This window comes from Epinephelus fuscoguttatus, linkage group LG1, assembly GCF_011397635.1.
Source record: "Epinephelus fuscoguttatus linkage group LG1, E.fuscoguttatus.final_Chr_v1".
NCBI lineage: Eukaryota > Metazoa > Chordata > Actinopteri > Perciformes > Serranidae > Epinephelus > Epinephelus fuscoguttatus.
The window spans coordinates 38,798,805-38,825,729 of NC_064752.1; the positions used below are offsets into that span (position 1 = coordinate 38,798,805).

General features: G+C 42.0%; 1 protein-coding gene across 14 annotated transcripts in view; it reads left to right on the forward strand.

Annotated features, from left to right (window-relative positions):
• LOC125898002 (inositol 1,4,5-trisphosphate receptor type 1) overlaps positions 1-26,925 on the forward strand; it is a 108,403-nt gene that overhangs the window by 75,961 nt on the left and 5,517 nt on the right. For all 14 annotated transcript variants that reach the window (XM_049591594.1, XM_049591611.1, XM_049591603.1 and 11 more), the window contains 10 exons: positions 1,639-1,782; positions 1,914-2,021; positions 2,174-2,366; positions 7,326-7,448; positions 12,326-12,501; positions 17,175-17,339; positions 18,113-18,302; positions 18,409-18,501; positions 20,953-21,092; positions 22,989-23,154. In XM_049591594.1, the coding sequence (XP_049447551.1) occupies positions 1,639-1,782; positions 1,914-2,021; positions 2,174-2,366; positions 7,326-7,448; positions 12,326-12,501; positions 17,175-17,339; positions 18,113-18,302; positions 18,409-18,501; positions 20,953-21,092; positions 22,989-23,154 (1,498 nt within the window). The remainder of the gene's footprint in view (positions 1-1,638; positions 1,783-1,913; positions 2,022-2,173; positions 2,367-7,325; positions 7,449-12,325; positions 12,502-17,174; positions 17,340-18,112; positions 18,303-18,408; positions 18,502-20,952; positions 21,093-22,988; positions 23,155-26,925) is intronic.

Consider the following 26,925-nt stretch of genomic DNA (forward strand, 5'->3'; position numbering starts at 1 on the left):
ACTCTTGGCATTCTCTCCATGAGCTTCAAGAGGTAGTCACCTGAAATGGTTTTCCAACAGTCTTGAAGGAGTTCCCAGAGGTGTTTAGCACTTGTTGGCCCCTTTGCCTTCACTCTGCGGTCCAGCTCACCCCAAACCATCTCGATTGGGTTCAGGTCCGGTGACTGTGGAGGCCAGGTCATCTGCCGCAGCACTCCATCACTCTCCTTCTTGGTCAAATAGCCCTTACACAGCCTGGACGTGTGTTTGGGGTCATTGTCCTGTTGAAAAATAAATGATCGTCCAACTAAACGCAAACCGGATGGGATGGCATGTCGCTGCAGGATGCTGTGGTAGCCATGCTGGTTCAGTGTGCCTTCAATTTTGAATAAATCCGTCACCAGCAAAACATCCCCACACCATCACACCTCCTCCTCCATGCTTCACAGTGGGAACCAGGCTTGTGGAATCCATCCGTTCACCTTTTCTGCGTCTCACAAAGACACGGCGGTTGGAACCAAAGATCTCAAATTTGGACTCATCAGACCAAAGCACAGATTTCCACTGGTCTAATGTCCATTCCTTGTGTTTCTTGGCCCAAACAAATCTCTTCTGCTTGTTGCCTCTCCTTAGCAGTGGTTTCCTAGCAGCTATTTGACCATGAAGGCCTGATTCGCGCAGTCTCCTCTCAACAGTTGTTCTAGAGATGGGTCTGCTGCTAGAACTCTGTATGGCATTCATCTGGTCTCTGATCTGAGCTGCTGTTAACTTGCGATTTCTGAGGCTGGTGACTCGGATGAACTTATCCTCAGAAGCAGAGGTGACTCTTGGTCTTCCTTTCCTGGGTCGGTCCTCATGTGTGCCAGTTTCGTTGTAGCGCTTGATGGTTTTTGCGACTCCACTTGGGGACACATTTAAAGTTTTTGCATTTTTCGGGACTGACTGACCTTCATTTCTTAAAGTAATGATGGCCACTCGTTTTTCTTTAGTTAGCTGATTGGTTCTTGCCATAATATGAATTTTAACAGTTGTCCAATAGGGCTGTCGGCTGTGTATTAACCTGACTTCTGCACAACACAACTGATGGTCCCAACCCCATTGATAAAGCAAGAAATTCCGCTAATTAACCCTGATAAGGCACACCTGTGAAGTGGAAACCATTTCAGGTGACTACCTCTTGAAGCTCATGGAGAGAATGCCAAGAGTGTGCAAAGCAGTAATCAGAGCAAAGGGTGGCTATTTTGAAGAAACTAGAATATAAAACATGTTTTCAGTTATTTCACCTTTTGAGAGAAGGTGTGTCCAAACTTTTGGCCTGTACTGTACGTATATATATATATATATATATATATATATATATATATATATATATATATATGTGTGTGTGTGTGTATATATATATATATGTGTATATATATAATATGTAGTATACACACACGCTATAATAGTTGTTATTCCATTTTTACTTTTTTTGGCTTTTGGACACAGAAATTGGATCACTAAGCCTACTCTGTATTGGCCGAAATGCAAGTTCAGGTTTCAGAATCAGTCCTGGGAAGAAAAAATGGTATCAGAACATCTTTATCTCAGAAAAATAATATCCCATGTTGTCCTGTAAAAAGTGTAAAGTTGTGTGTGTGTGTTTGTGTGTGTGTTCAGGTGGAGGTGATAAAGAAGGCCTATCTGCAGGGAGAGGTAGAGTTCGAGGACACAAAAGAGGAGGAGGATAACGGGGAAGAGGAGGAACACGATGCTGCTTCTCCCCGAAATGTCGGACACAATATCTACATCTTAGCTCACCAGGTGTGCCCTTCATCTCTGAATCCCATGTTGACAATTCTATTATATATATATATGTCCATTCATGCAGGAGTGTGATGACACACACGGTATCTATGTAATGTTGCTGACTGTTGACTGTGTCCTCCATACAGTTGGCACGTCATAATAAGGAGCTGTGCATGATGTTAAAGCCAGGAGGAGCCAGTGGGGAGGGAGATGAGGCCTTGGAGTTCTACGCCAAACACACGGCTCAGATAGAGGTCATAATACACCACCCTTGTTACTATCTGTTGCCCTCTGTAGTACAATTACACAAAACAATCATCAAGAAAACTAAATGTTCATTTCTTTGCAAATATACAATAGTGTGGACATGAAGAGGCCAATGTGACGTGTGTGTTCCTCTGTTCAGATTGTGCGCCAGGACCGCACCATGGAGGAGATCGTGTTTCCTGTGCCCAACATCTGCGAGTTCCTGACCACCGAGTCAAAGCTGCGAGTCTACTACACCACAGAGAGAGACGAGCAGGGCAGCAAGATCAACGACTTCTTTCTGAGAGCAGAGGATCTCTTTAATGAGATGAACTGGCAGAAGAAACTCAGAGGTGGGGGTCAAGTAGATGTTGCATGTGTAGTGAACACAATGGTGAAATACACATAAATAATATCTGTGTGATACAGGACTACATGTACACGATTATTCCATTGAGTTTCATAAATCACTTGCATTCAGCTCTTGAAACTCTTCTTCTGTGGGTGATTGAAGCACAGGATTCTAGAGGTGTAATATCGCTTCAGTGCTCCTGGTAATATATTAGATACACATAATTGAATTAGCTATGTTCATTATTAATTAGTGTTAAAAACAGATTAATCAATAGTGATTGGATACCCATGACAAAACTCACCCCAGCATGACGTCTTCACATTGCTTCTTTAGTTTGACTGACAAAACTGAACCCAAAGATACCGAATGCGTAAGTGTTAAACAAAACCTCACACCTCCACACACTTGAGAAGGTGGACGCAAATGCATTTTTTCTTGATTAGTTATTCAAACTACTGGAATGTTATCGAAACCATTGCTGATTCATTGTCTGTTCATCAGCTGATGGATCAGTCATCCAATTGTTTCAACACTTTTTGTAATGCTTCAGACAGGAGGTGCCACTGACAATGATCATGGTAGGAAACTACAACAGAATGACAAAGGTGGTGGAAGAAGTCTGTTCACACAGTTGGTGCAGCAGCACGGAGCAGCTTTATAATTTAGTGAGCTTGTTGGTTTATCATGACCACTTTATTTGCTCCATAAATGTGACTGTTTATTTCAACACTTATCTGATGCTAATCAGATTATAGTGTGCACAGTGTCACTGTCTTTTTTTCCAGAAATTATCTTGATGCTTCATCAAAGTGGACATGTACAACTTTTTTTTTTTTTTTAAGATATTTTTTGGGCTTTTTGGCCTTTAATTGATAGGACCAACTAGTGTGAAAGGGGGGGGGGGGTGACATGCAGCAAAGGGCCACAGGCTGGAGCCGAACCCGGGCCACTGCGGCAAGAGCCCTGTACACGTGGCGCCTGCTCTACCACTAAGCCACCGACGCCCCGACATGTACAACTTTTGAAACCCCCACCCCACACCCATTCCACAGTCCATCACCGTCTTTGTTAACTGGGAATAGCTACTTATAGCTACAAGGAAAAACCATAGACTATGTAAAAGTAATAGACGTAGCCACCACGATATCACTCATTCATTTGTGGACTTCCATTTTGAAACTTTGAGACTGCCATTTCAGATGTCGCAATCTTGGATTTTTGGAGCGAAATGTGACCATATTTGGGCAAAAGGGTGACGCTGTGGAGCCTGTCACTTAAAGCAACCACACTCCTTAATAAATCAACTTTAAGCCTTAATAGAATGTAAACGGCTAAGTTATGTTAAAATTCCCTTCTTGTATAGTTGTCATGAACAGGAAATTAGGTATAGAGACCACAACCTTTTTTATTTCTTTCTTTATTTATTTTTGTACCAGGCTGCAAGCATGTTTATTTATGCTGTAAATTTGGGCATTTCAGCACAGGGATTTTTCTCGTTTCTGGAGCCAGCCTCAAGTGGCCATTAGAGGAACTGCAGTTTTTGGCACTTCTGCGCTTGCTTTTTTTCAGCCCTGGACGTTGCCACTTGGTGGAAACAGACAACCTTTTAACTTATCCCGCCTTGCATTTCTGAGTGATATCATTGTTGGCGCCACTGTTGCAAAGACAACTACATCACTTTTCATTTTTCCTCACAGCCTAGCAACTATCAATAATATGTGACACACTGCATTTTGATTTCCACCATTACTTTGGTTCTTCTGCCGTCCACCATCTCTGCTACTGGGGAGGAAATTTGCAAGTCCTAGGATAGCGAAGGAATGACTAGTACTTCTTGCATTTATTGGTTGGATGGGTTAGGGTTAAGGTTGATGTCAGGGTAAGCCAAAGGCAAAGGCAAAGTAAAACGGGCCATTCTTTCGCAATCCTAGAATTCACAAATTATCTACCAGAAATAGTAACTGCAAAACACTTACAATGTTTCTCTTCAGTAACTGGCTACCGGGGGAAACACAGTTATCCTCTTCCTGTTTTTGTTGCGTGATTGTTGACGCACTTTATATGTGCCGTAAATGAAGCGTTAACTTTCCAGGAAGATTGTACCCTGGCAACCTGTTGGCCAGCCGGGTTAGGATTTGCACGTGGCAACATATCCAGGGTGTTCCCCCACCTCTTGCCCAATGCATGCTGCGATAGACCTCAATCCCTGCAAGCCTGAACAGGATATAAGCGGGTATGGAAAATGGATGGAAGCATGTGTATCCCCAACTCGACAGCAGGGCTAACAATGTCCTCCTGTGTGTGCTTGTGTTATGTGTGTGCATGTTTCCACTGTCTAAAAGCAGACAGGGGCTTTCCACATTCTTTGAGCCGTGAAGCATTTGTACAGTAACCTTATGAATCACAACTGAGAGCACACTTGCTCATGCACACAAACATACACACTCACAGACCCGCACCCACTCAGTCACATTTCTAATCCACGTACAAGACAGTGTACCCACACAAAGCCATATTTTGTCTGTCTTTCAGAGGAGGGGATGGACAGAGAAAAGTCCCTGCATCTGTTTCTCTTTTCCACTAGCAGTAGAGGACAGAAAATATCAGGTTGTGTGTCAAAGGTCAAAGAGACATGTTTTAGAGTTTTGGCCTATTGAACTTTTTATTTTCAGCATCCACATTTTAACTTACATTAGTAACAGTGTTGGCTGCTTTCAGTTTTGTGTACGTTCTTACATACGTTCTGTCCTCATATTGCTTTATGTAACACTATTGTCTTTATGATCAGGGGGATTTGAGCTAAATTGTGTTAAATTCTTACATTTTTTTTCTCAGATTCCCTCTACAGCTTGTTCACAGCTTGTTGGGCATGTGATAATCACTTTGGTGCTAAAACAATTAGTGGATTAAACAGCTATTCAACAGATATTTTGTTGGAAAAATCTTTGTTCATAGATTTTTGGTTGAAGTTATTACTTTTTCATCATTGATTAAAGTCTTAAGTATTGGTTCTAGCTTCCTATATGTGCTGCTTTTCTGTGTTCTATATCCTTTTAACTGAGTATCTTTGGCTTTTGAACTGTAGGTCAGAAAAAAAAAGAGATTTGATGATCTTTCAGCAATTTTCACAATTGTCTTTCATTTTTGACAATATTTACTAAAATCATATCGTATGTCAGCAATTAAGTTACCAGGGATTATGTGGAACTGTTGCAGCTCAACTAATTTGAAAAAATTAAATGACAATTTGGTTAGATAATTAAACAGTTTTTTCATATAGTTGGTAACCCATAACTTAAACACAATATGTTGCAATTGAAATGGCGGAAAAAGTAGTTAACAAGTGGGTAAAGGAGTCTAAACAGTAAGCTAAAAGTAATGTGTCAATGCTTAAAAAGTAGTTACAAATAATGAATATATAGTTAAAATAGTTACCTAACTTAAAGTAAGGAATAAATTGCTGAAAGATTTAACTAAAAGTTATGAGTATGCAGTTGAAATAGTTACCTAAAAGTAATGGCTAAATGGTTGAACTAGCTAAACGACTTGCTTCTGTCACTAGTAGCACAAATGCAAACTTGACCAAACTAACCTACACATAGACAACATTGTACGACGAGGGTAATAAAACACCAAGGTTTTCTATAATAAGTTTTATTAATGGAACAAGCATAAACAAATAAACAAACAACAAATAAACAATGTAAACATTTCATACATTTCATGTCAACATCAGCTGTTGGCAGCTGGCCCTGTCATTCTGGGTAGGCATTGATGCTGGCGTTGTGGACTTTTCTCCATCTTGGGAGGTGAGATACTTCACCTTCCTCTTCATCTTCATCTCCTTGCTCTTCCTCTGTCTCAGACTCGCTGTCTTGAGGCTGGTTTTCTCCTGAAAAGAAGAAAAAGGAAGCACATATTAGAAAGAAGTAAATGCAACGGGAACACTTGCACGCACACACACACACACACACACTTACACACAATTACTTTACCAACTGACCCCTAACTGACCCTTGAGCCCCTAAGTGTCCCTCAAACCTGACTCAGGGATCCATTCTTCCTGATCCACTCCCTCACTGTCACTGTCAGACAGCTCACTGTCCTCACACTCTTACGGAATGTCCCTAACTGCACATTCCTGCTGCTTTCTGCTGTAAAATGTTCTTATGTCCATGTCCTGTACGTATCAGTAGATTGTAAAGTAAAAAACATTGACTATGATCATTTAAATGCATACAAACACATCTCTACACACATATGCTAATGCATTATATTGCCTGAAAAAAATTGGGCTAACTGCACAGTGTTGCCTTGAGGCGACGAATGAAAATAAACAGTTTTACTGTATAAATAAAAACAAAATAAGTACTCAAACAATCAAATATACTTATTTACATGTTCATGCACATGCAAGTATTTTTTTATATACAGTTATTTCAATGTAAACATGTAAAATAGTGATATTAATCTTACCTACTAGTGGCGATCTGTCCCATGTGGTGCTGCTTCCTGAAAGGGGGTTTCCCGCCCCCAAATGAATGGCATGCCACCTTCAACTCATCATTTCATTGGCCAGAGATGTGTCTGGTAACATTATTTGAAAAAAACATTTTGTTTTCTTTTAAAGGGCCAGTGTGAGGTCTGAAAATGTGGTTTGTTGCCTGAGGGCAATGCTATGCAGTAGAGGGTTAACTGTATAAAAAATATTTTGCTACAATATTGTAAGATTTGTATGAAAACATACATTGAATAGTGTTAAATATTATCCAGTTATTAAAAAAAATAATCAAATGAAGACATTTGGAACTTGCTTGGAGGTGTTAATGAAGAGGTACCTGAGTTCATCTGAGAGGGGTTCAGGGTATGTCTCAAAGAAAAGGTGGGGAACCACTGCTGTGTGTGATTACATTTGTGAAATATGCCTCATGTTTCACTGTGTCTTTTCCCTCTTCAGCCCAACCAGTGCTGTACTGGTGCTCCAGAAACATGTCAGTGTGGAGTAATGTTTCCTTCAACCTGGCGGTGCTCATGAACCTGTTGGTCTGCTTTTTCTACCCTCTGGAGGGGGTACATGCAGGTCAGTCATATATTAGAACACACGAGTGGGAAAAGAGGCTTTTTAAAAACCACACCCTGACCCTACTTTCACCCTACTTGTGATCTTACTGTGAAGTCTCACTTCATGTTTCCAGTGGCTTAATGATTTTGAATGAATTTTACGCTTTATGACATCAGCTTTGTCCCCGTTCTCGTTCATGCATGTGAGACATTTGCAGTTCCTGTGGTGAATTCTTTCATGCATGTTGAGGTTGTATTGATGCAGCATGAAAGAGGCATATTTGTCTGCATTGCACTGTTCTTGCATTCAAACTTCTTTTGAAGCCAGGGTTGAGCAAAGGTTATGTGCTCAGTGATGCAAAACAGGAAGAACAGGGACTCACTGACATGTTGTTCTGATGCAAACAGCCTATTACATTTTAAAGCCTGCAGGGACATAGGACATTGAAAATATGCTTAAAGAACAGATAGAGGGGATTTCCTACACTGATGGGCTATATTGAATTTGTTGCACTAATTTCTACAGCCAGCAATAAAGCCCCAATGTACAATAAAGGAAGAACAGGGATGTCACTTTCTGTTAATTTTGCTTTCGATAGCCCGACACTCATTAACCAGTAACTAACAGGTAAATTTTTAGGGGGGAAAATGTGCAATGCGGTAAAATACAAGAGTCCTTTCCTTTTAGTCCACTGCTCCATTGACTCAGCGAACTTTAGTGCCCCATTTCAAAGCACTAGCCATTTAGAGCTGGTGAAATTTGAATGTTTTGTGATGTAAATATCTTGCCTTTTATTGTATTTTCTGTTGGCTTTGCTGACAGACAGCTGGCTCTCCACATCAACATGCGGAAACACAGTGCCCACTCCCAATCCTATATTCTCCACTTGTTACCTAGCCTTGGCTACGTTGCTCTGCACACCACCTGGGTCTAGTGGGAGCTAGCTAGTGGCATCACTCATTTGCAATTACCACTGGTAGCGCTGTCCAGGTGGCAGGACGGCGTTACTGCAGAAACATGGTGGCCAACCTCCTGTGTCCTCCCAGGTAGCCCTGGTGAGAAAGCAGCTTCATTTCAAGCCATGAAAACCCTTTCGCTAACTAGCTATGTTAGCACCACTAGCTGTGTTGACACTGCTAAAGGTCCCAACAGAGCTAACAAAGCTAAAGCAGCTCAAAATCAAGCTGTTTACTCACCCATGCGACCTGGAGAAGACTAGAAATTGTACAACATGTTTTCACAGGACGACATGGACAGTACTTAACTACAGAGTGACATGTTTAACTAGTTAAAAATATTCTCTGCGGTTACCATTAACATAATCAAGCAAGAAGTAAAAAAGCCCCAACTCATTACCATATTATGTAACCTATTTTACGGTATACCTAGCTGTATATCAACTGTGATATAAGAAACTATCTGGAGAGGCATGTGACATGGTGCAGCTACCCACAGAGCTAGACTTTGAAAAAATGACTCCCAGTCCCGGGCCTCACCATTGACCCACTGATCTCCTTTTAACACAATGTTCTGCTGACTTCTAATCACCTGACCAGGATTAGGAGCAGGACCTGAGAAGCCCTCTACCTTTGTTTAAAGGACAACTTCGGTATTTTTCAACCTGGGCTCTATTTCCCCATGTGTATGTGTGCGTATGATTCATGGGTACCACTCGTTCTAAAATTGGTTCAGTATTGAGCCGCGAAACGAGCTAAAATGGTAATGGGGGCAAATGCGTCCCGTATAAATGTGCTTTTTTTCGCCACTGACCGGTTCAGATCGCCAGTGCTATCTCTGTAAATAGCATATGGTAGTGGCCCTGGGGCAGTGGTGAGTGTGAATGAGTGGAGTCAGCTGTCAGTCAGCGTTGGAGCAGAAAGGCGGAAGTTGTCCCCACTTGGTAATGTAAATGAGTATGTGTGTGTGACGTGTGTGTTACGCTAGAAGAGTCAGAGGACGGAGTCTTTTACGTGCTACCCCCTGGAGTGTTACCGGAGTTTTTGGAGTGCTCAAATAAACGGGCCTTTTTCCCGAACGCAAGAACAGGATGTCGCGCAACACCTCGTACAGCTTTCGTAGGCTGCCTTTGTCGGACGGCGAGATGCTGAAGTTGTGGCTAGTTGTGCTACAAATGGATGTTAACACTCGTGTCCAGACACTGCGCCTTGCAGACCATCGGGTCTGCAGTGCTCACTTCTCCCAAGATGACTACTGCCAGCCGAAGAAGAGAAGACATCCAATCCCGAAACGCCTCTTCCTCACGAAAACAGCTGTCCCACGAGTAGAGAGAGCTACAGACACAGAGGAGCAAAGCTCGAGACATCACACAGCCCAGAGGTAAGGGAAAGGCTAAGTTAGCATGCTTTTTACAGAGATAGCACTCGCGATCTGAACCGGTCAGTGGCGAAAAAACACACACTTCACACACACACATACTCATTTACAATACCGAGCGGGGATACCTTCCTCCTTTCTGCTCCAACACTGACTGACAGCTGGCCCCAGGGCCCATACAATATGCTATCTACAGAGATAGCACTGGCGATCTGAACCAGTCAGTGGCGAAAAAAAGCACATTTATACGGGACGCATTTGCCCCCATTACCGTTTTAGCTTGTTTCGCGGCTCAATACTGAGCCAATTTTAGAACAAGTGGTACCCATGAATCATATGCACACATACACATGGGGAAATAGAGCCCAGGTTGAAAAATACAGAAGTTGTCCTTTAAGACTCTCTCTCACACACAGACATGCACACACACACACACACACACACACACACACACACACACACACACACAGACCTAACCCCAACCCATGTCCTCAAAGCCTGAGTTCATATTTGACTTTCAGTACTATGGAAACCACAAAAACACAGCAGCACCCTGTGTCATTTGATGTCCCATAAAAAAAGCTTACACTGGCTCAGGTAGGGCAGAGTACACAAAGCATGCATATCATGTGATCCCAAAAAAGTCATACATCATGTTTTATACTTCAAACAAGGCAAACTGTTTAGCTGCCAAATCCTCCCTGGTGGTGTTTGTCTATCCTGTCAGTGGGTTCAGCTTTCCATCTGAATCTGTTCCAGGCTACTTGAATTTATATGAACAGAAGTTTGCACATTCGAATGACCATTTCTATAAATAAAAAAACACTCAACCAGGAACAGAGAATATGAAAATAAGAATGCAAATAAAAGACTATCAAATAATAAAGTTTTAACAACTACTGTCCCTTCACATATCATATCAGCTCTACATTTCAGATTGAACCCACAAACAAGTTTGCATGCATCTTTCTTTAAACAGTTGTTTTACACCTGTCAAATTACATGACTGAATGGAAAGTTATGCTAAGTTACCAAAAATGCTGTATTTTTTGTGAAATATAAAAATTGCATGTAGTGCTAACTGAGCAGACAACTACAATCGTAGTTTTAACTTTAATTTTGTTGGTCATTATGTAAAAAAAATTGAGTGCACAACATGAGTCAGGTCTGACTGTTTTACTTCTCTACTCTGGAACTCTTTCTGTGTGCAAGACATCATCACGTGAGTCTAGCATACCTTGGCCTGCTTTAACAGGCACTTTTATGGCTTTGGGCCCCTACCTCTCTCTTACACACACATACTCACACACTGTGCTTGTTCTCCCTCTGCTCTCTTCCTTCCTTTGCTTGGGGCTTTAGAATGAGGGTTATAAGAGCAAGAGATCTAGGTCAGTGTGTTCTGCCTGCATGCATGACTGACTGCCTTTTGACGAATAGCTTTGGTTAGCACCACACACCCAACACCACACATGCTCACACGCAGACGGTGCATGCTTGCGGCCTCTCTCAACAGTTCATTTTACAGCTGTTTGCATACAGTCGTTCCGCCTGCACGTTAAACTAGAGTGCAAGGCAGCTACAGAGTTTGTGAGAGCACGTAAGCGCCCCTGTTTGAGTCTGCCACATCACTGGAGCTGTGTGTTGCTCCCTGCTCGTTTCCTCATGAATCTTTCAGCTGAGGTATTTTTAGAGATGGCTGTTATGTAAGTGGCACCTGTCATGTGATCTCCACAGGGATTGGGAGGGAGAGAAAACTAGAGGAAGGGAAGGAGGGAAGGAGGCAGAGATAGGCAAGGTGGGAGGAGAGGGAGTAGTGGAGGAAATGATCTGCAGTACTCCCCTTCTGCTTTCTCAACCACTACAGCTCTGTTTTTTTTTTTATCCTTGTAGTTCTGACCCTATTTTCCTTTTCTTTGTCTTTCACCGTGTTCTCTTGATCTTTTCTACCTTTCTAACATCAACGCATTCATCTATATTTCCTTTTCTATGTTCTCTGAGGTTGATCTGTGACTCATAAAGTGCTTACAAACATACACACTTGTTATCTCAGTGTTCTAATAAAGGGAGATCAGTAACAGAGGCAGGAGGTTGGGTGTGGCCTTGATTTTGGGCTGGTCAAACCTGGTCGAGGGTTTTAGCCTGAGTGACACGTTGCCACATGAAACCCCTGACTAGGACACTAATCCTGGATTTACTCTGGGATCAAGGGAGGCATCAGGTAGGCTCTCGCCAAAGCTTAAAGCACACACACACACATACACAAAAAAGTATGTCATATTCTTTGGGGTGTTATGTAACTGGCTCTCTTTGAGTTCAAAGTCTCACTAATGAAGGCCTGAGGCCTGCCTGAGAGGCAGAACTCAGCAGAAGCCTGTTAAAAATCTGTTGATCCACACAAGTCCTCTTTTAAGCTGCAAACTGCGCTGTCATCCTGCAACATAGTACATTAGTATTCCCTATATAGCAAATTCACTATGTAGCAGAGTTGCTAAATACAGCAGTTTTAGCAAGTATCCTTCATAGCTTGCATGTGCATTAATACAAACATTTATCATCCGCAGGTATGCTGGATCCCCACCTGTCTGCGCTGCTGTGGATGGGAGTTTTGGCAACACTGGTCATTGTTATCATTATGCCCCAACCGCTGGGCATCCGTGCCCTCGTCATTATCACAATACTCCGTCTCATCTTCTCCGTTGGCCTGGAACCCACCCTGTTCCTTCTGGGCGCTTTCAATGTGAGTAGCCTTGCCTTAATGGGTCAGTTTACCCAAATTATTAGTGGTAGTATCCAGTCATGCAATAACTTTTGGTTTTAATCACACAGCTCTGAGATATCTGTCTCTAGAATTCATGTTGCCACCTCAATACAATGGAAGGGAATTAATTTTGTCGAGCTGAAACAATTAATTGATTAATCAGTAAGCCAATCCAAAGAAACTAAATGCGCAGCTACTATACTTTGATAATTGATCAACCATTTTAGTCATTTTTCAAGCAAATATACCAAATATTCTTTGATTCCAGCTTCTCAAATGTAAAGATTTGGTGCTTAACTAGTTTATTTTATCATTGACAACTAAGTATTTTTGGATTGTTGGTGCAGGCAACCTGAAGATGTCAATGGGCTCTAAGAAATTGTGATGAGCCTTTTCTTGCATTTATCCCAACATTTCATGGACTCAACAATTCATTGAGTAAATCACCAGATTAATTGACAGTTATAAGAATTGTAAGTTACAGTCCTAGTCCTGGTTGTTTGTGTTGTTCATAACATTTAAATATTACACACAAAAAGACAACAGTAATTTTTTTTTCCAGAAACAATGTTCCTGGATACTCCAAAGACTTAGTTATGGACAGTTTTTATTGGAGCAGTTTTATACAGAGGAGCTAGTCCATTTAAAAACTGCAGACAGTTTGTGAGCACCTCTGATGAAATTCATTTTCCTCCACTGTATTGGGGTAGAGACAGGAATCTGGAAAAATGAAGTCAGAACTATCTGTGTAGCTAGATTCCACAGAAGGCAAGTAAAATGTTTTTCCCCTATTTGGGGTGAACTGACCCTTTAAACATTTCTTTTCTCTTGTGTGCGTTTCTGTGGTTTGTTAGTAATTTTCCCCAGAGGATTGCTAAAAACATACCATTTCTATTTTCCCATTCACACGCACCGCTGTACTTTCATGTACTGAGAAACCTCCACCGAACTAGTTCCAGTTCTCCTTTCAACTCTCACTCACACTCATGCCCACTTGGCAGGCCGATGCCCAGTCTGCCTGTGGTGTCGCTCCCTGGCCCTACAGCTCTCCTTGGCAGCGCCTGGCTGCGTTATGGGGTGTGAAGTGCGTCACTGGACCCTTGGGAGTGTGACACCACCCCTGCTCCCGCCAGAGATTTTCTAGATGTGCTCTTAAACACACACACACACACACACACACACACACAAAATAAAATCTGGCAGACACCTTTATCCTCTCTCCCCTCAATTCCTTTCATGTACACAAGAAAACAAAATGCTATGACTACACCCTCTGTTCCCTGATGGAGAGGAATGAGGTGTAACACATATAGTATGGGATAACATACCCAATGTGACCTAACTGAAGTCACCTCTATTGGTCAAAGCGAAAGGCAGTGCAGTCTTGTGTAAAAGAAATACAGATGGCCATGGCAAAACACTGAGCGCTTGGTGTCTCTCCATCAAAACCAACATGACAGGTGGATATAGTCACCAAATAGACCTTAATGGTGGAGAAGGAAAGACCCTTATCCTAGCTCCTGAAGGAACATCAAAACATCCACAATGGACCACTGAAATGGGAGTACATTGCGGACCTGACACTACTGCTTGAACACCCACCATTTATAGGCACATAGGCCTCTAGTGGATGATGCCCTCACACTTTGGATCATTGCCTCCATGCTTGGGGGCAGACCTTTAGCTATTATATTGAGCCTCTCAACAGGTAGGCATGCAGCCACCTCAATTCTGGATGCATATAAATCATCTCTCCTCCTGATTGACAGAGGAGGTCCCTGTGGAGAGGGAGCGGCGAGGGCCTTGCTGCCAACAGACTGATTATCTCTGCATACCATGACTTCACAGGCCACAAGAGGCTACCAAAAGGACAGGCCCTGCCGTTGCACCCTATTCAGAGCATGCAGTATCATTTCCACCAGGAGGAAATGCATATAGTTGTGTGTTGGTTCATGGGCACGCTGGCACATCCATTTCCAGAGACGCACTGTTGTCCGTCGTTGAAAAGAACATGTGGCGATGGGTGTTTGACCCAGAGGCAAGGAAGTCCACCACCGCCCTGGATGCACCAGTGGTTGCAACCTCCATTCTCTTACAAGAGGTCCCACCCTGGAAAGAAGGTCTGCCCGCAGGTTAAGGTGGCCTGGAACATGGGTGGCTCTAAGAGACAGAAAATTAACACTTAACCAAACAAACAGAGAGAAAGGCAGTTCCAACAGGGGAAGCAAACAGATGCCTCCCTGCTTGTTTATGTTGAAAGCCACAGTTGTACAGTCTGTCCTGTTTAGAACATGCTGGCGTGTGAGAGCTCAATGAAAATGCTTTACTGCTAAGAAAGTCGGCAGTAGCTCCAGGTGGTCAGTGTGAAGTTCGCATTTTACTAAAGTAGCACACACAGGCGGTTAAAATGAATCAAGCGCTAAAATGCTTGCATCTTAAATCACCTGAGCGACACTATAGCGATCATACTGTAGATGCCATCATGCCTGCTAGCTGTATAATTGTCCGGGAACACAGTTTGTGTCCCAGCTGAAGTTGAGCAAGGCAGCAGTAAAACACAGCCACTTTGCATTCTGACAGATGTGCTCAGCTGAAAATTGTTGACTCTAGGTCAGTAAACTTTTTGAAAATTCACTGAAAAGCCCATTGCTTGCCCATTACAGCTGCTCTGCTGCCTGCTCTCTTGAATTCAACACCTAGAAACTGCCTGTGGTTTGGGTGTACCATTACATGAAAGTAAGTGTTTGTGAGACTGATTTTTGTATGCAGTCCCCCAGGCCTGGATGGGATCAAGCAACTGCCCAAACACACTCTCAGCAGACACCAGCTCATCTAAATAAATGACCTTATTTGAAATGTTGAAAAGAGTCAGGCACAGGTGTCTGCACGACTGCTGTAGATGCAATCCCTGTGCCCAGGAATAGGCCACAGCATAGTGGGACACGCAGAGAATGCAAGCTCTCTGAGAGGTCAGAATTTCAGTTTACAGAGTGCCACCAGACACATGGCTCAATTTGTCTAGAGCATGGTGATGGAGCTCAGCCCATGGGCAGTGCCCACCTGTGCTCAGTAAATCCTTTACAGCTAGGAAGCGCAGAACCTGCGGTGCTTGGATGGGAGGGCTGTGGGGCCTCCCACACAATGGTTATGAGACAGGGCCAAATAAACTGCCAGGGATGGGTCCATAGGTGGAGGATTTACCAAGCTACCTTTTTCCATCTAGAATCCAGTACTGTCAATTGTCGGGCACTGTGATGCAGGTAGACAGCAGTTTGTTCTGTGACGAAGTTAATTCCAAGACCGTTGTCAGCTCAGGGGGGAAGGAAATATCCAGCGGACCGCTGCGGTTTCTAAGCTGGGCCACTCTCTCTCAGCCGCCCAGAGGTACAGTGAGAGAAAGGATGTATCATCTTGGCCAACTGATGCAGTAGCATCGGTATTCTGGCCTGACAATAAAGCCTTCTGTTCATCCTTCGATAAGCCATGCACGTCCAAGCCGATGGACCGTGGCTGGCTAGCTCACACAGAGGGCTCCGACTCAAACTCTGCTAACCCCTCAATGTACTCCACATGGTCAGCTCAGTTACGAGCAGGGAATTTGACCAAACACTACTTGCTGTCAGAATTAGATGAACTCAGAGTGGAGGCGGTCATGCCATACATCCGTTTTTCCCAACCCGTTTTCCACAAACATAACTTGTCTCTCCAGAGTTAAGCACCTGAGCTGGTGCCAAACCACACCAGACTTGGGCTCAGTCAACGCTCTCCTGGCATGGACAATCCCCAGAGAGAGGGGACATGCCTCATGCTAGTCCTTGTAATGCATAGAGATGCTGCACCCTTAAGGGCAAGGGCAGACAGAAGACATCTATACCTTTTTTATGCCTCACTGAGGGATGACTGTGGTGACAAATGTAGAAACACAGGTCATCTGCCTTAAAATGAATAGAGGTGTCATCAGTTAGTTCACATTAGGCATGATATTACATGCTACATGTGTTGTAAGGAGCGAATCAAGTGAAAGGGAACTGGGATATTTAGAGAAAATCAGGTTAATGCAGGAAATCAGAGAACATGTTACCATGGATTGCCATAACATGGTCATGCTGTAATCTAGTTGACATGCAGGCGTTGTGTCATCTTATGTCTCCCTGACTGTAGTTCTCACAAAGTGTTTTCTTTGCAGAAATGTAAATTTTTCAAATAGCCCCTAATAGTGTCAGTTTCGTTCTTAGTCAGACTTTAGATTTCATTACTAAACGGATGGACATCTGATGACCTTTCCTTTTGTCTTTATCATGCACATGCACTGTAGTAAAAAAAACCCTGTCTGAAACATGACCAAGAAGTCAGGCATGTATCCACAGAAGCCACGTTAACTGGGTTTTCTGTTAATCCCTTTCCCTTTTGTCTCACACTTTAAGAAATCCTTGCTGCAGAAAGCCAACGATATTCAGGTTACCAATGTTCATGTAAACACACTCATTGTGTCCTCATTTATCCTAAGAAGCCACACCCACCATGTTGCAACATTTTCTGTGTCAGCCCCAGAGCCCCCAGCCAAGGCCATGATGATTTCTCAGTATTAAAATGATCAAAGGTTGATTATCCTGTATTCAAATTATTAAAGAGAGGCTGACTTTATCTTGCAGGTGTGCAATAAAATCATCTTCCTGATAAGTTTTGTGGGGAACCGAGGAACCTTCACATGGGGCTACAAAGCCATGGTGTTGGACTTTGAGTTCCTTTACCACCTTATGTACCTCATCATCTGCTCTCTGGGGGTGTTTGTCCATGTCTTTTTCTACAGTCTGCTGGTGAGAGAAATACACACACCCTGTGAACACACACATTGAAAGACTGATTCCTTATTGTGCTTTTCCGAGAAAATTTGTTGCCACAGTCTGTACAATAAGAAAAGTATGCTTGTGAACACACATACACAAACTTACTGGGACAGAATGAAAAGCAGCAGGTTTTGAATAAAAACATGTGTAAAATATTACATCTCTCTGAATGTAGCCTTAGCTTTCCTTTATGGTGCATTCAAGGACATACCCTACTTGCAAGCCAGACGTTGCCTTATTTAGTGCTGTAATGGTGTTTCTGTTGTTGTTTTTTCTTGTTGTTGGGGGTGTTAAGTGCCGTGTGCCTATGCCTCAGGCCTGCTTTATAATGTGTCAGACTGAATATCTCAGTATTCTGAGATGTTTTCCATTCAAACAGGCCAAGCAGCTCTTCTGCAGATGCAGCGCAACATATTTCCATATTTCTTCAATAACAAGTTTCTGAAAACGTATATAATTCATGTCAGACAGAGAAAACATTCAGCACAAGTGTAAAAGTATAAAAGCTACATGATACAATCTAATCCAACTCAACTATGAGTTTCTTCTCACTTGTGCATTCTTGTGCAACCCCCATGTTCATGTTGCAACAAATACTGTTAACACTGTATATATAAGATGGCTGTATGTAACCTAAATTGGTGCACCAAATGTTTACAATTTCTGCCTTTTGAGTGGCATTAAGCAACTTTACAATCAATCAGTTGCCACCTGATATTTCCTAACGTGCTTTACCTTTGTAGCTGTTCGACCTGGTATACAGGGAAGAGACACTGCTGAATGTAATCAAGAGTGTGACCCGCAACGGACGCTCTATCGTGCTCACCGCTGTCCTGGCTCTCATCTTGGTCTACCTGTTCTCCATTGTTGGCTACATTTTCTTCAAAGACGACTTCATCCTGGAGGTGGATCGTATCCCCAACACGACTCTGAGTGAGGACAGGCTCCTGTCATTTATCATTTTTTACAAAAAGCCAGATTGTAGGTTTCCATTTGAAAAGAAAAGAAAATGTGTGCACTGTCTCCTCCTTCTTTCTAGAAAATGGAGCCAGTCTGGCCAGTGAGTTTGTGTCTGCAGGAATATGTCAGGGGGGCATGGATGAGAACTGCACCACAGAAGCCCCGCAGGAAGGTAATGTATGCTGCAAAACTGGGTTTTAAATTGGTTTAGCTTGAGAAATGTGTTTTTAGCTAAAGATTTAAAACAATAAGCCTATTGTCTGCACACACAACATCTATTGCATGTCTGCCATGCTGAGAGACTGATCCCTCCACAGCTCTTCCTGAGGTTTCTTCCATTTTTTTCCCCATTAAATGTGTTTTTTTGCGGAGAGTCTAGGGGCTAAAGTTGGGTAATGTTCACATTTGAACCGATACTAGTATATGGACTTTGGTACTGGTACCAAATGGTACCTTTTTTTAGGACTTAACTCTCTCTTTAAATAACAAAATTTATACAAAACTTTGTTGATTTATTACCTGAAGATGTTGATGAAATTGTTGATGCTTCACGTAAAGTCTCATCGTCCATGAAAGGGATGAACGTCTTCGGCACTGTCTGTAGGTGTGCTAATGTTAGCTGTGAGGGACTTAGCTTTCAGACTGTCGGACACGGCACATCATCAGCTGTATTGTATTGTATTTTTTGACCAGGTGCTCTTTCAGAAAAAAAAAAAAAATCACAAATATTGTTGCAAACGTTGTCTGCGTCGTGTTTTGAAAAGTGTAACCACACTCGCAAATAATTTTGGCTAACCATTAGCCTGTGACTTTAGCAAGTAGCAGGGGTGATATAGTCTCTCGTTCTCTCTTTCTTTCTAAACTCTAAGTTACTCTCTCACCCAGGTGCACTCTCAGAGATGGAAATTTACCATCAACTGATTTAAAGCGAATCATAACTTGGTAGAACTGCTGTAATTTATTTGGTCTCGTGCCCTACTAAGGACAAAGGGTGTCTTCTGCTGTACAGAATGTAAAAGCCATGGAGGCAAGTTTGTAATTTGTGATATTCTGCAGTATAGGTAAAATTAACTTGTCTTCCTGTGTGGATTTCTTGTCATGAATTAAACCTATTAAAGTATGGTAACAACAAGCTCAGTTTATAATGTGGTTAATTTCAGTCGCAAGCTTAAAAAATCCAGGGGTCAAAGTGTCTAGACTAGCCTGACAATGCTAGCCATCATATTTGAAAACAACCAAGAGATTCATGTAGGAAATGATTGATAGTGATATCTAAGAGAAGTGTGGAATTGACTCTACTATTGTAGAGTCGACTTGAAACACGGGGAAATCATACTTGGCCTTGTTAGGCCACAACAAGTGAAAACTGTGGGATGTTTTTGGACTGTTTCCATTTGTTCTGCAGCTTCACACCAACTCACACTCTAATTCATGTGACTCTGTCAACTGTCACATAACTGCCATTTGACAAGTTCACATGTGACCTCACCGGCCCTCATGTGACATCAGTTAATCCAGTTAAAACAGAACAGTGTCAGTTTCATTCCCACAGCCATCAGACTGGACATAAAAACTATCAAATCATATGGCCCATAATAAACACAGTTAGCGGGAGGATCATAATGTCCGCCATATAACTGAGTCAGAGGTCATTTTACAATGACCCACAAACTTTATCTAACGGAATAATATTTTAGAAATGTTGATCCTTGTCTCCCTCTGGGTTAAAAACAATCTCAAAACCAAGTGGTTATCGCATTCCATCGAAACAACAACACTTTTGCTTTGACTAACCGCCTTCACACTGTGAGCCAAAGCACGTAAACAAAACAGTTTCAACAGATATCACGTTCTGCAACTAAGTCAAGGATATTTGAGTTCATAAATAAGTACATAAATGTATATTTATAATCACAGAAAATATTAAAAAACAGGCTCATACTTCTCTTGGATTTGCTGTCAAAAATAATTTGAATGAATACTGTATATAAATGTTATCAGCATAATATAATCATATCAAATACCATAACATACTCAGTGTATCATGAATATGGCTTTAGATGCTTAGAAAATTTAAGGGAAACTAAAATGTAATGGAGTGCATCACACTGTCTCATATGCAATGTATTAAATCCTCATAATATCTGAATTAAAGTGACATTAGTGTTACTATGCAGTGATTCAAAACAATTATTCTACAACCTTAAATGAAAATAATTATATAATGCCGTATATTGTACCATTCCCCCCTTTGATGTTACTTTTCCTCAAGCAATGAGTCTTTGAAGAGGGTCTGTAATGAGCGGGTCATGTTAACATGACATGTAAAATAAAACTAATAATTATTAGTTTTATTTTACATGTTCATATCCCTGCATAATCTTGTTGATACATAGGTTAGTTTAATAGTTATTATGAGCCACAATTTTATTTAACATAAACCAAAAAGTATTAACAGTTTATAAAGAAAAACAATGTGAATGACGTTCTCTGGTGCCGCAGTGTAGTTTATGAAGGCCTATAAACAAATACACACCTGCTAACGATAAATAAATTGCCCTTTTTACAGCCTTTTACAGCCTCTTAAATGTTTAGATTACAGCTTTTCATTCTGCTTCCCCAGATTTTGGGAACGACAATGAGGAGGACAGCGACATGGAGCGGACGTGCGACTCTCTACTTATGTGTATCGTCACTGTGCTGAGTCACGGCTTGAGGAGTGGAGGGGGTGTAGGGGATGTGCTCCGCAAGCCTTCCAAAGAGGTACATGCAACTATGATTAGGCCCCTGACAATACTGTGTGTGTGTGTGTGTGTGTGTGTGTGTGTGTAGGCTGAGAGGGTGTAGTAGCACCCGCAGCTGCAGCGTGGGTCATGTGAGCTGGCTGCAAGCCCACCATACGCGGAGCTTGTTTTTAGAAGCCATGAAGTTTCACAATGTTTCCTTAAAGCTGCACTGCCACAACCTTGTATGAGAATTAAATTTCAAAATAGATTTCCACCGAATTCAGGCGCAACCGCTAATGATGTCAAAAGAGGATGTGAATATGTGTCTCACGTATTCACAATGCAATGCAGCTCAGGCCAGAAAGTCTCTGCTGGCTGCCGAGATAAATTACTGCAGCAAAATAGCAGTCAGTCATATAATCACACAGGTGGTGGCGTGGCTCAGAACTTTGTTGCTTCAGAACAAACTTGTCATTAATATGTGTGATTGTGTGACTGCATTAGGCTGGTGGCTATTATTTTAAAGGTACAATGTGTAATCCATGGTCACGTGCTCCAAAGAAAGAGGGGGCAGCATTTCCTCAGTCTACAACAGGGTCCATACAATCTAAATTTACTGTCATCAGTTATCACAAAAATAGCTGCTAGCTAACAGCAGGGCCAGAATAAGCAATATTCTGCTGACACTGAGAATTGCTCGAAATAACAATGCGATCTTATAATCTTCACATTAGCTTGCTTTAGAAAACACATAGTAGCAAGAAAACAGCTGCATCAAAACTATATTTCAACACCATTTGGAATATTTTTCAGTCCAGTTTGTGTTGTCATTAGTTGCACTGATGATACATTCAACACATAGCCAATGTTAGATGTAACTTGCAAGCCTAAAAGAAAGGTTGTAAGTCCAGCATTAGACCTTATCTTTTACTCATGGAAAGCCAAGCCACTCTCAAAACTTCTTTTCTTTGCTGGCAAATGGTGTGTTAATGTGCCACTAACCAGGGGCTGTAGCTCTACTTCTTCATCTTCTCTTGTTGGACTGGACGCTTCAGTGACCCACTATCACCTCTCGAGGTGCAAGTTGTATTACAAGACAGGAAGGGCTGGGAAAACTGGTCAGCATGCTAATTTCAGTAGATAGCTCTGCACCTGATGCTGCCTTCAAATGGAACTCATGAGCTTGTGGTTACAACACGGGAAGCTGTGTACACGATATGCTGTGTGTTGAAGTGGTAAAGTCATTAGAGCACTGCTGCTAGGCAACAGCAACATAGACAATACTGGTGGCATCTAGAAGATACCAAGGCTAACAATTTAGCAAGCTAGTGAGCAGGTCACTTTATACACTTTATACACAACAAAAATTCTGTCTGTTTCTTACATATTGCACCTTTACAGAGGATTAACTAAAAATGGAAAAAGAGTGAATGAAACTGACCAATGCATTTAAAACACAGTATGCAGGCACTGATGTCCGTTGTAGCTCTACTGGCCAATGATGTCAAATAAACATTTCTATTTTTCTAGGACCCTTTTAAACAGTGTCCTACCTAGACAGAAACAGGCTGTATGAGGTTGACCGGCTTTCTGCCGTTTCTGTTACTGTAGCATATGGCAGGTTGCACCTGTGGTCTTGTGTTTCCATCAACATCTCTGATGACGAAGGTTAACCTCGTTTTCAAATCACAACATAATCCCCAACATATGTTTTTGTAAAAAGCTGCCCTTTGGGTCATACATTTGAATGGGACCATCTTTCGACATTTGATACTGAACAGCCTCTTTTTAAATTTACTCTTATTGGCAATCTGTAGTCAAAATAAAGTTAATAATTTGCCTATAATTGTTATTTTCTACTCACTACCTCTGAACACTTCCTGTACAGAGGTCACTGCTTTAGATTTAACCCCGATTCCTGTTTCTTTTCCAGGAGCCACTGTTTGCAGCCAGAGTGATATACGACCTGCTGTTCTTCTTCATGGTCATCATCATTGTGCTCAACCTCATCTTTGGTGTCATCATTGACACCTTTGCTGACCTGAGGAGTGAAAAACAGAAGAAAGAAGAAGTCCTAAAGACTACCTGCTTCATCTGCGGTGAGGCTGCTTGGCTAATCTGTTAATAGAGTGTGTCAGGGCTGACGTCAAAACCCGGAAGTTTAGCATCGCGCTGGTTCCCGGAAGAGAAAGTTAATGTGATTTTTGCATTGCGTTTTCAATTATGTCAGAAAATAAGCTCTGTGGCTAACATAAGTTTATGATACTTACAGGTTTTGTTCAGTGAGATAATCTTCACATATGAACACCTTTCATACCACATTTGAAGCTTAAATGCGATCGCCAGAAGTAAAAAGCTAACGTTAGGCTTTAACGGACTACATGACTACTCCACGGTCGCACAACTCTTGACGTCACCGCCACTAAGCTTTCAACTGATTTCGGCCGCTTTATTTTAAAAACATTGTATAATGGGGAAATCGGACTGTTTAAGCTAAATAAGAAGCTGTAATGGCGGACTGCCAGCACTCTCGCCTGTTTGGGGGTGATGACGTTTAATGTCCCGACAGGGTTTGTAGTCGTATTGAGCAACTTGTTAGCAACTGCCTTTTTTACGACACGTAAAAGCTTCAAAATTCACAAGTAGGGTATTTACTGACATGTTTTATGTCGTAGAACAAAACCTGAAACTTGCTTAAGGTTTTGTTAACCACAGACCTTATTTGAGGCATTTCACCAAAATCCCATTCAGAAAACATGTTGACTTTTAGACGAGAGAACCAGAAGTGCTAAAAGCGCTAACGGAGTTCCGGGTTTACTGGCACACTCTATAGATAAGCTGTAGGCTCCCTAATTTTTTGTGTCGGTCTCATCAGGTGACCAGTGCTTAGATTATTAGTTTAATCAATTAGTCAGTCAGCAGTAAATTTATTACATTTTTATATACTATTAAGTTTTAAGGAAAGAAAAATGGGTAATGTATGTTCCAACCATAACCTGTATAAACATAATGGACGTAGCCACTGTGACATCACCAGGTCCCATGGAAGTGCGACAGGCTTTGAAGCCAATTTTCAAAGAAGCCAAACAGTGGAATTAAAGCAGGTGGTCATGTGATGCCATTGGGCCCATAAGACATTCCACTAAGACTTACATTGTGAAAGAGTTGTCTGGATATGCAATTATTGGCTATACAAAATGATTTATCTCACTATCGGGATTTGATCCATTCAATCCGATAACATTTCAAAAGTCTAAAAGAGCCAGACGATTGAATCATTTTATCCCCATTCAACTTAGCAGACAGCTAAACCAAAAGTTGGCCACATGGCTTCAAAGGTCTGTTGCTGTATGGGCTTAATGGTGCAGATGATTGGGTAATTTCATACTGCAGAAATCAAGCTTTTTTGGCTTCTTGCGCCACTTTCATAGGAACAAACAGGGCCCTGCCTCAAATCCCATTTCCAGTTCTCTTTACTCATCCATGGCTACACTCACTGGTTTGTGAACTCCCATTTTGAAGCCTCAAGTTTTGCATTTTGGCCATCCCCATTTTTGGAGCCAGAGGTAATCCAAGGTAACCTTATTTGTACCAGGCTGTAAAGTTACTTCAAAGAACTGCAGTTTTTAACACTCCCACTTTGGCTTCATTTTTCCGCTCTGGAGGTTGCTGCTTGGTTCCAACTCAAAAAAATGTTATCGTTGTTTAGACAAACTCAGCAACTGGAAGACAACACTTTGAGCTGTTGGAAATAGCAGTGAATATTTGTCTTTATTTTTTAACACCATATTGGCTAAGTTAATTGAAAAATAATCGATGCTAATTGCCTCTGCCAAGGAGGTTTTGTTTTTGGTTCAGTTTGTTTGTCTGTTAGCAGGACGTTGGAAAAACTACTGACCCAATTTTCATGAAATTTGGTGAAAGGGTGAAGCATGGGCAGAGGAAGAAGTTCCTCCTTTGAAAAATCAGGTCTGCTACAAAAATGTATGGGTTCCTCCAAGGAACCTATACATTTTTGGAGCAGACCTGATTTTTCACATTGGATAATATTGCAAGATAGAGCATTGGTGGAGGTCTGTGCTCTCCGACCGCCAATATTTAGTTGCAGCACTGAAGTCGAGTACACTGCATGTTACCTCAGACACACTGGTTATGTATCTCTTCAAGCTTTTATCTTCTTTGGCACAGCTCTCTCTGCCAAGCATTCAGCAGCTTGCGCTGAAATATCTTCCTAATGATATTGACATGGGAATCAAACCTCTAACATTCAAGTGCCAGGATTACTTCTGTAATCATCAGAGCACCCTTCCAGCCTGGTGGGTGCTTTCCTCTGTTGCTGGAAGGGGGTGTTTCAAAGCCTGTGCGTCAATAGTACTCTTCCACAATCCAGCTCGTGTCACTCAGTTAATTCCCTAATTCCCCTCTCAGGACGTCTGATATCTTTGTGTTTTTTGTGGTTTCTGGTAAGCACGTCTGTTAAGGTGCATGTCATTTGTTGCAGTCCCCCCTCCTCCCTTCCTCCCCCCTTTTCACTTAGCTGTCGTTCCAAAGAAGGCTGAGTCATGAGCGCTTCCTGCCACTGCTCCGCTCGCCTCCATAATTCATGTCTGTCTCACACACGCACACACATTTTCTCCCACTCACTCACTCGCAAACACTCACACGCACAAACTTAATTTTCACACCATATGTTTTTTGTGCAACTTCACTGATTACCCATACTCTTGAGCCTCTGCGTAGCCTCATCTGCATTTCCTTATATGTACATTACATGCGTTAGTGCCTAAAAAAAGTACAGCCGCCTGAGTGTGTGTGTAGCCGTACTGTGCATGTGTGTGTGTGTGTGTGTGTGTGTGTGTGTGTGTGAGCCCAGCAGAACATGCTGTATGTGAGCATGTGTGTGCGTGCGTATGTTGGGTCAGGCGGTCGGGACAAGTGCTAAGCATATGGAACGAGAACAGTATTATGTCACCCAGCCAGCCATCAGCTCTGACTCACTCATGTTAAAGAAGGCCAAGCCACAGGGGGAGCTGCTGTCTCTATGGTTTCCAGGAGAACCACAAGGGAACAGGAGATGCAGAGATTAGGAGCCGACCTCTGCGGGCTTAAGTGGCTCTCTGTCCTCCAGCTCAGTTTTATAAGCCGTCGATTGTTCTCTCAATCTTGTATTGATTATTAGGTCTTTGGGTCTGTAGCCAGTGATTTATTCATGTCCAGGACTTCTGTGCAGGTTTGATTTTACCTGTAGCTAAAATCATTTCTGCCCAAGGAATTAGACTCAACCTCACTCTGCATCTTGTATAGAAAAAAGGGAAAAAGGAACTAAATCTTAAGGTACTCTCAAGAGCTCTGTTTGGATGTTGTTATCTTGTTTGATTACAAATTTAAATCTAATTACTGAACTTGTCAGTAATTAAGACACCAGCTGGTTCAGTTTTTATTATTTTGGTGTCCTATAGCATCAGTCTAAATATAGAGACAGCTCCTTCTTGTTTAAATCATGCAACAATCTCCTGGGCTTAAAAATGAAGCCAACATGGAAGTGCCGAAAACTGTACTTCTTCCAGAAGCCAATCCCCATAGAGACCAATATTAAAATGCCCAGCTCTACAGCAGAAACAAAAATGTTTACAGCCTTGTACAAAAAACAGTTTTGTTCTCTGTAACTAATTTTAACACTCGTGACAATTGTAAGGGGGTGAATTTTTATATAACTCATCCATTTACATTTTTTTAAGGCTTAAAGTTGCACATAAGTAAGGGTGGGGCTGCTTGAGTGACAGGCTGTCTGAGAGGCGTCACTGCAATCTCTGAGCCAGATCCAGTCCTCGCTTCTCCATAGCTCCACCCTCTCGGCTTCAAAAACCCGA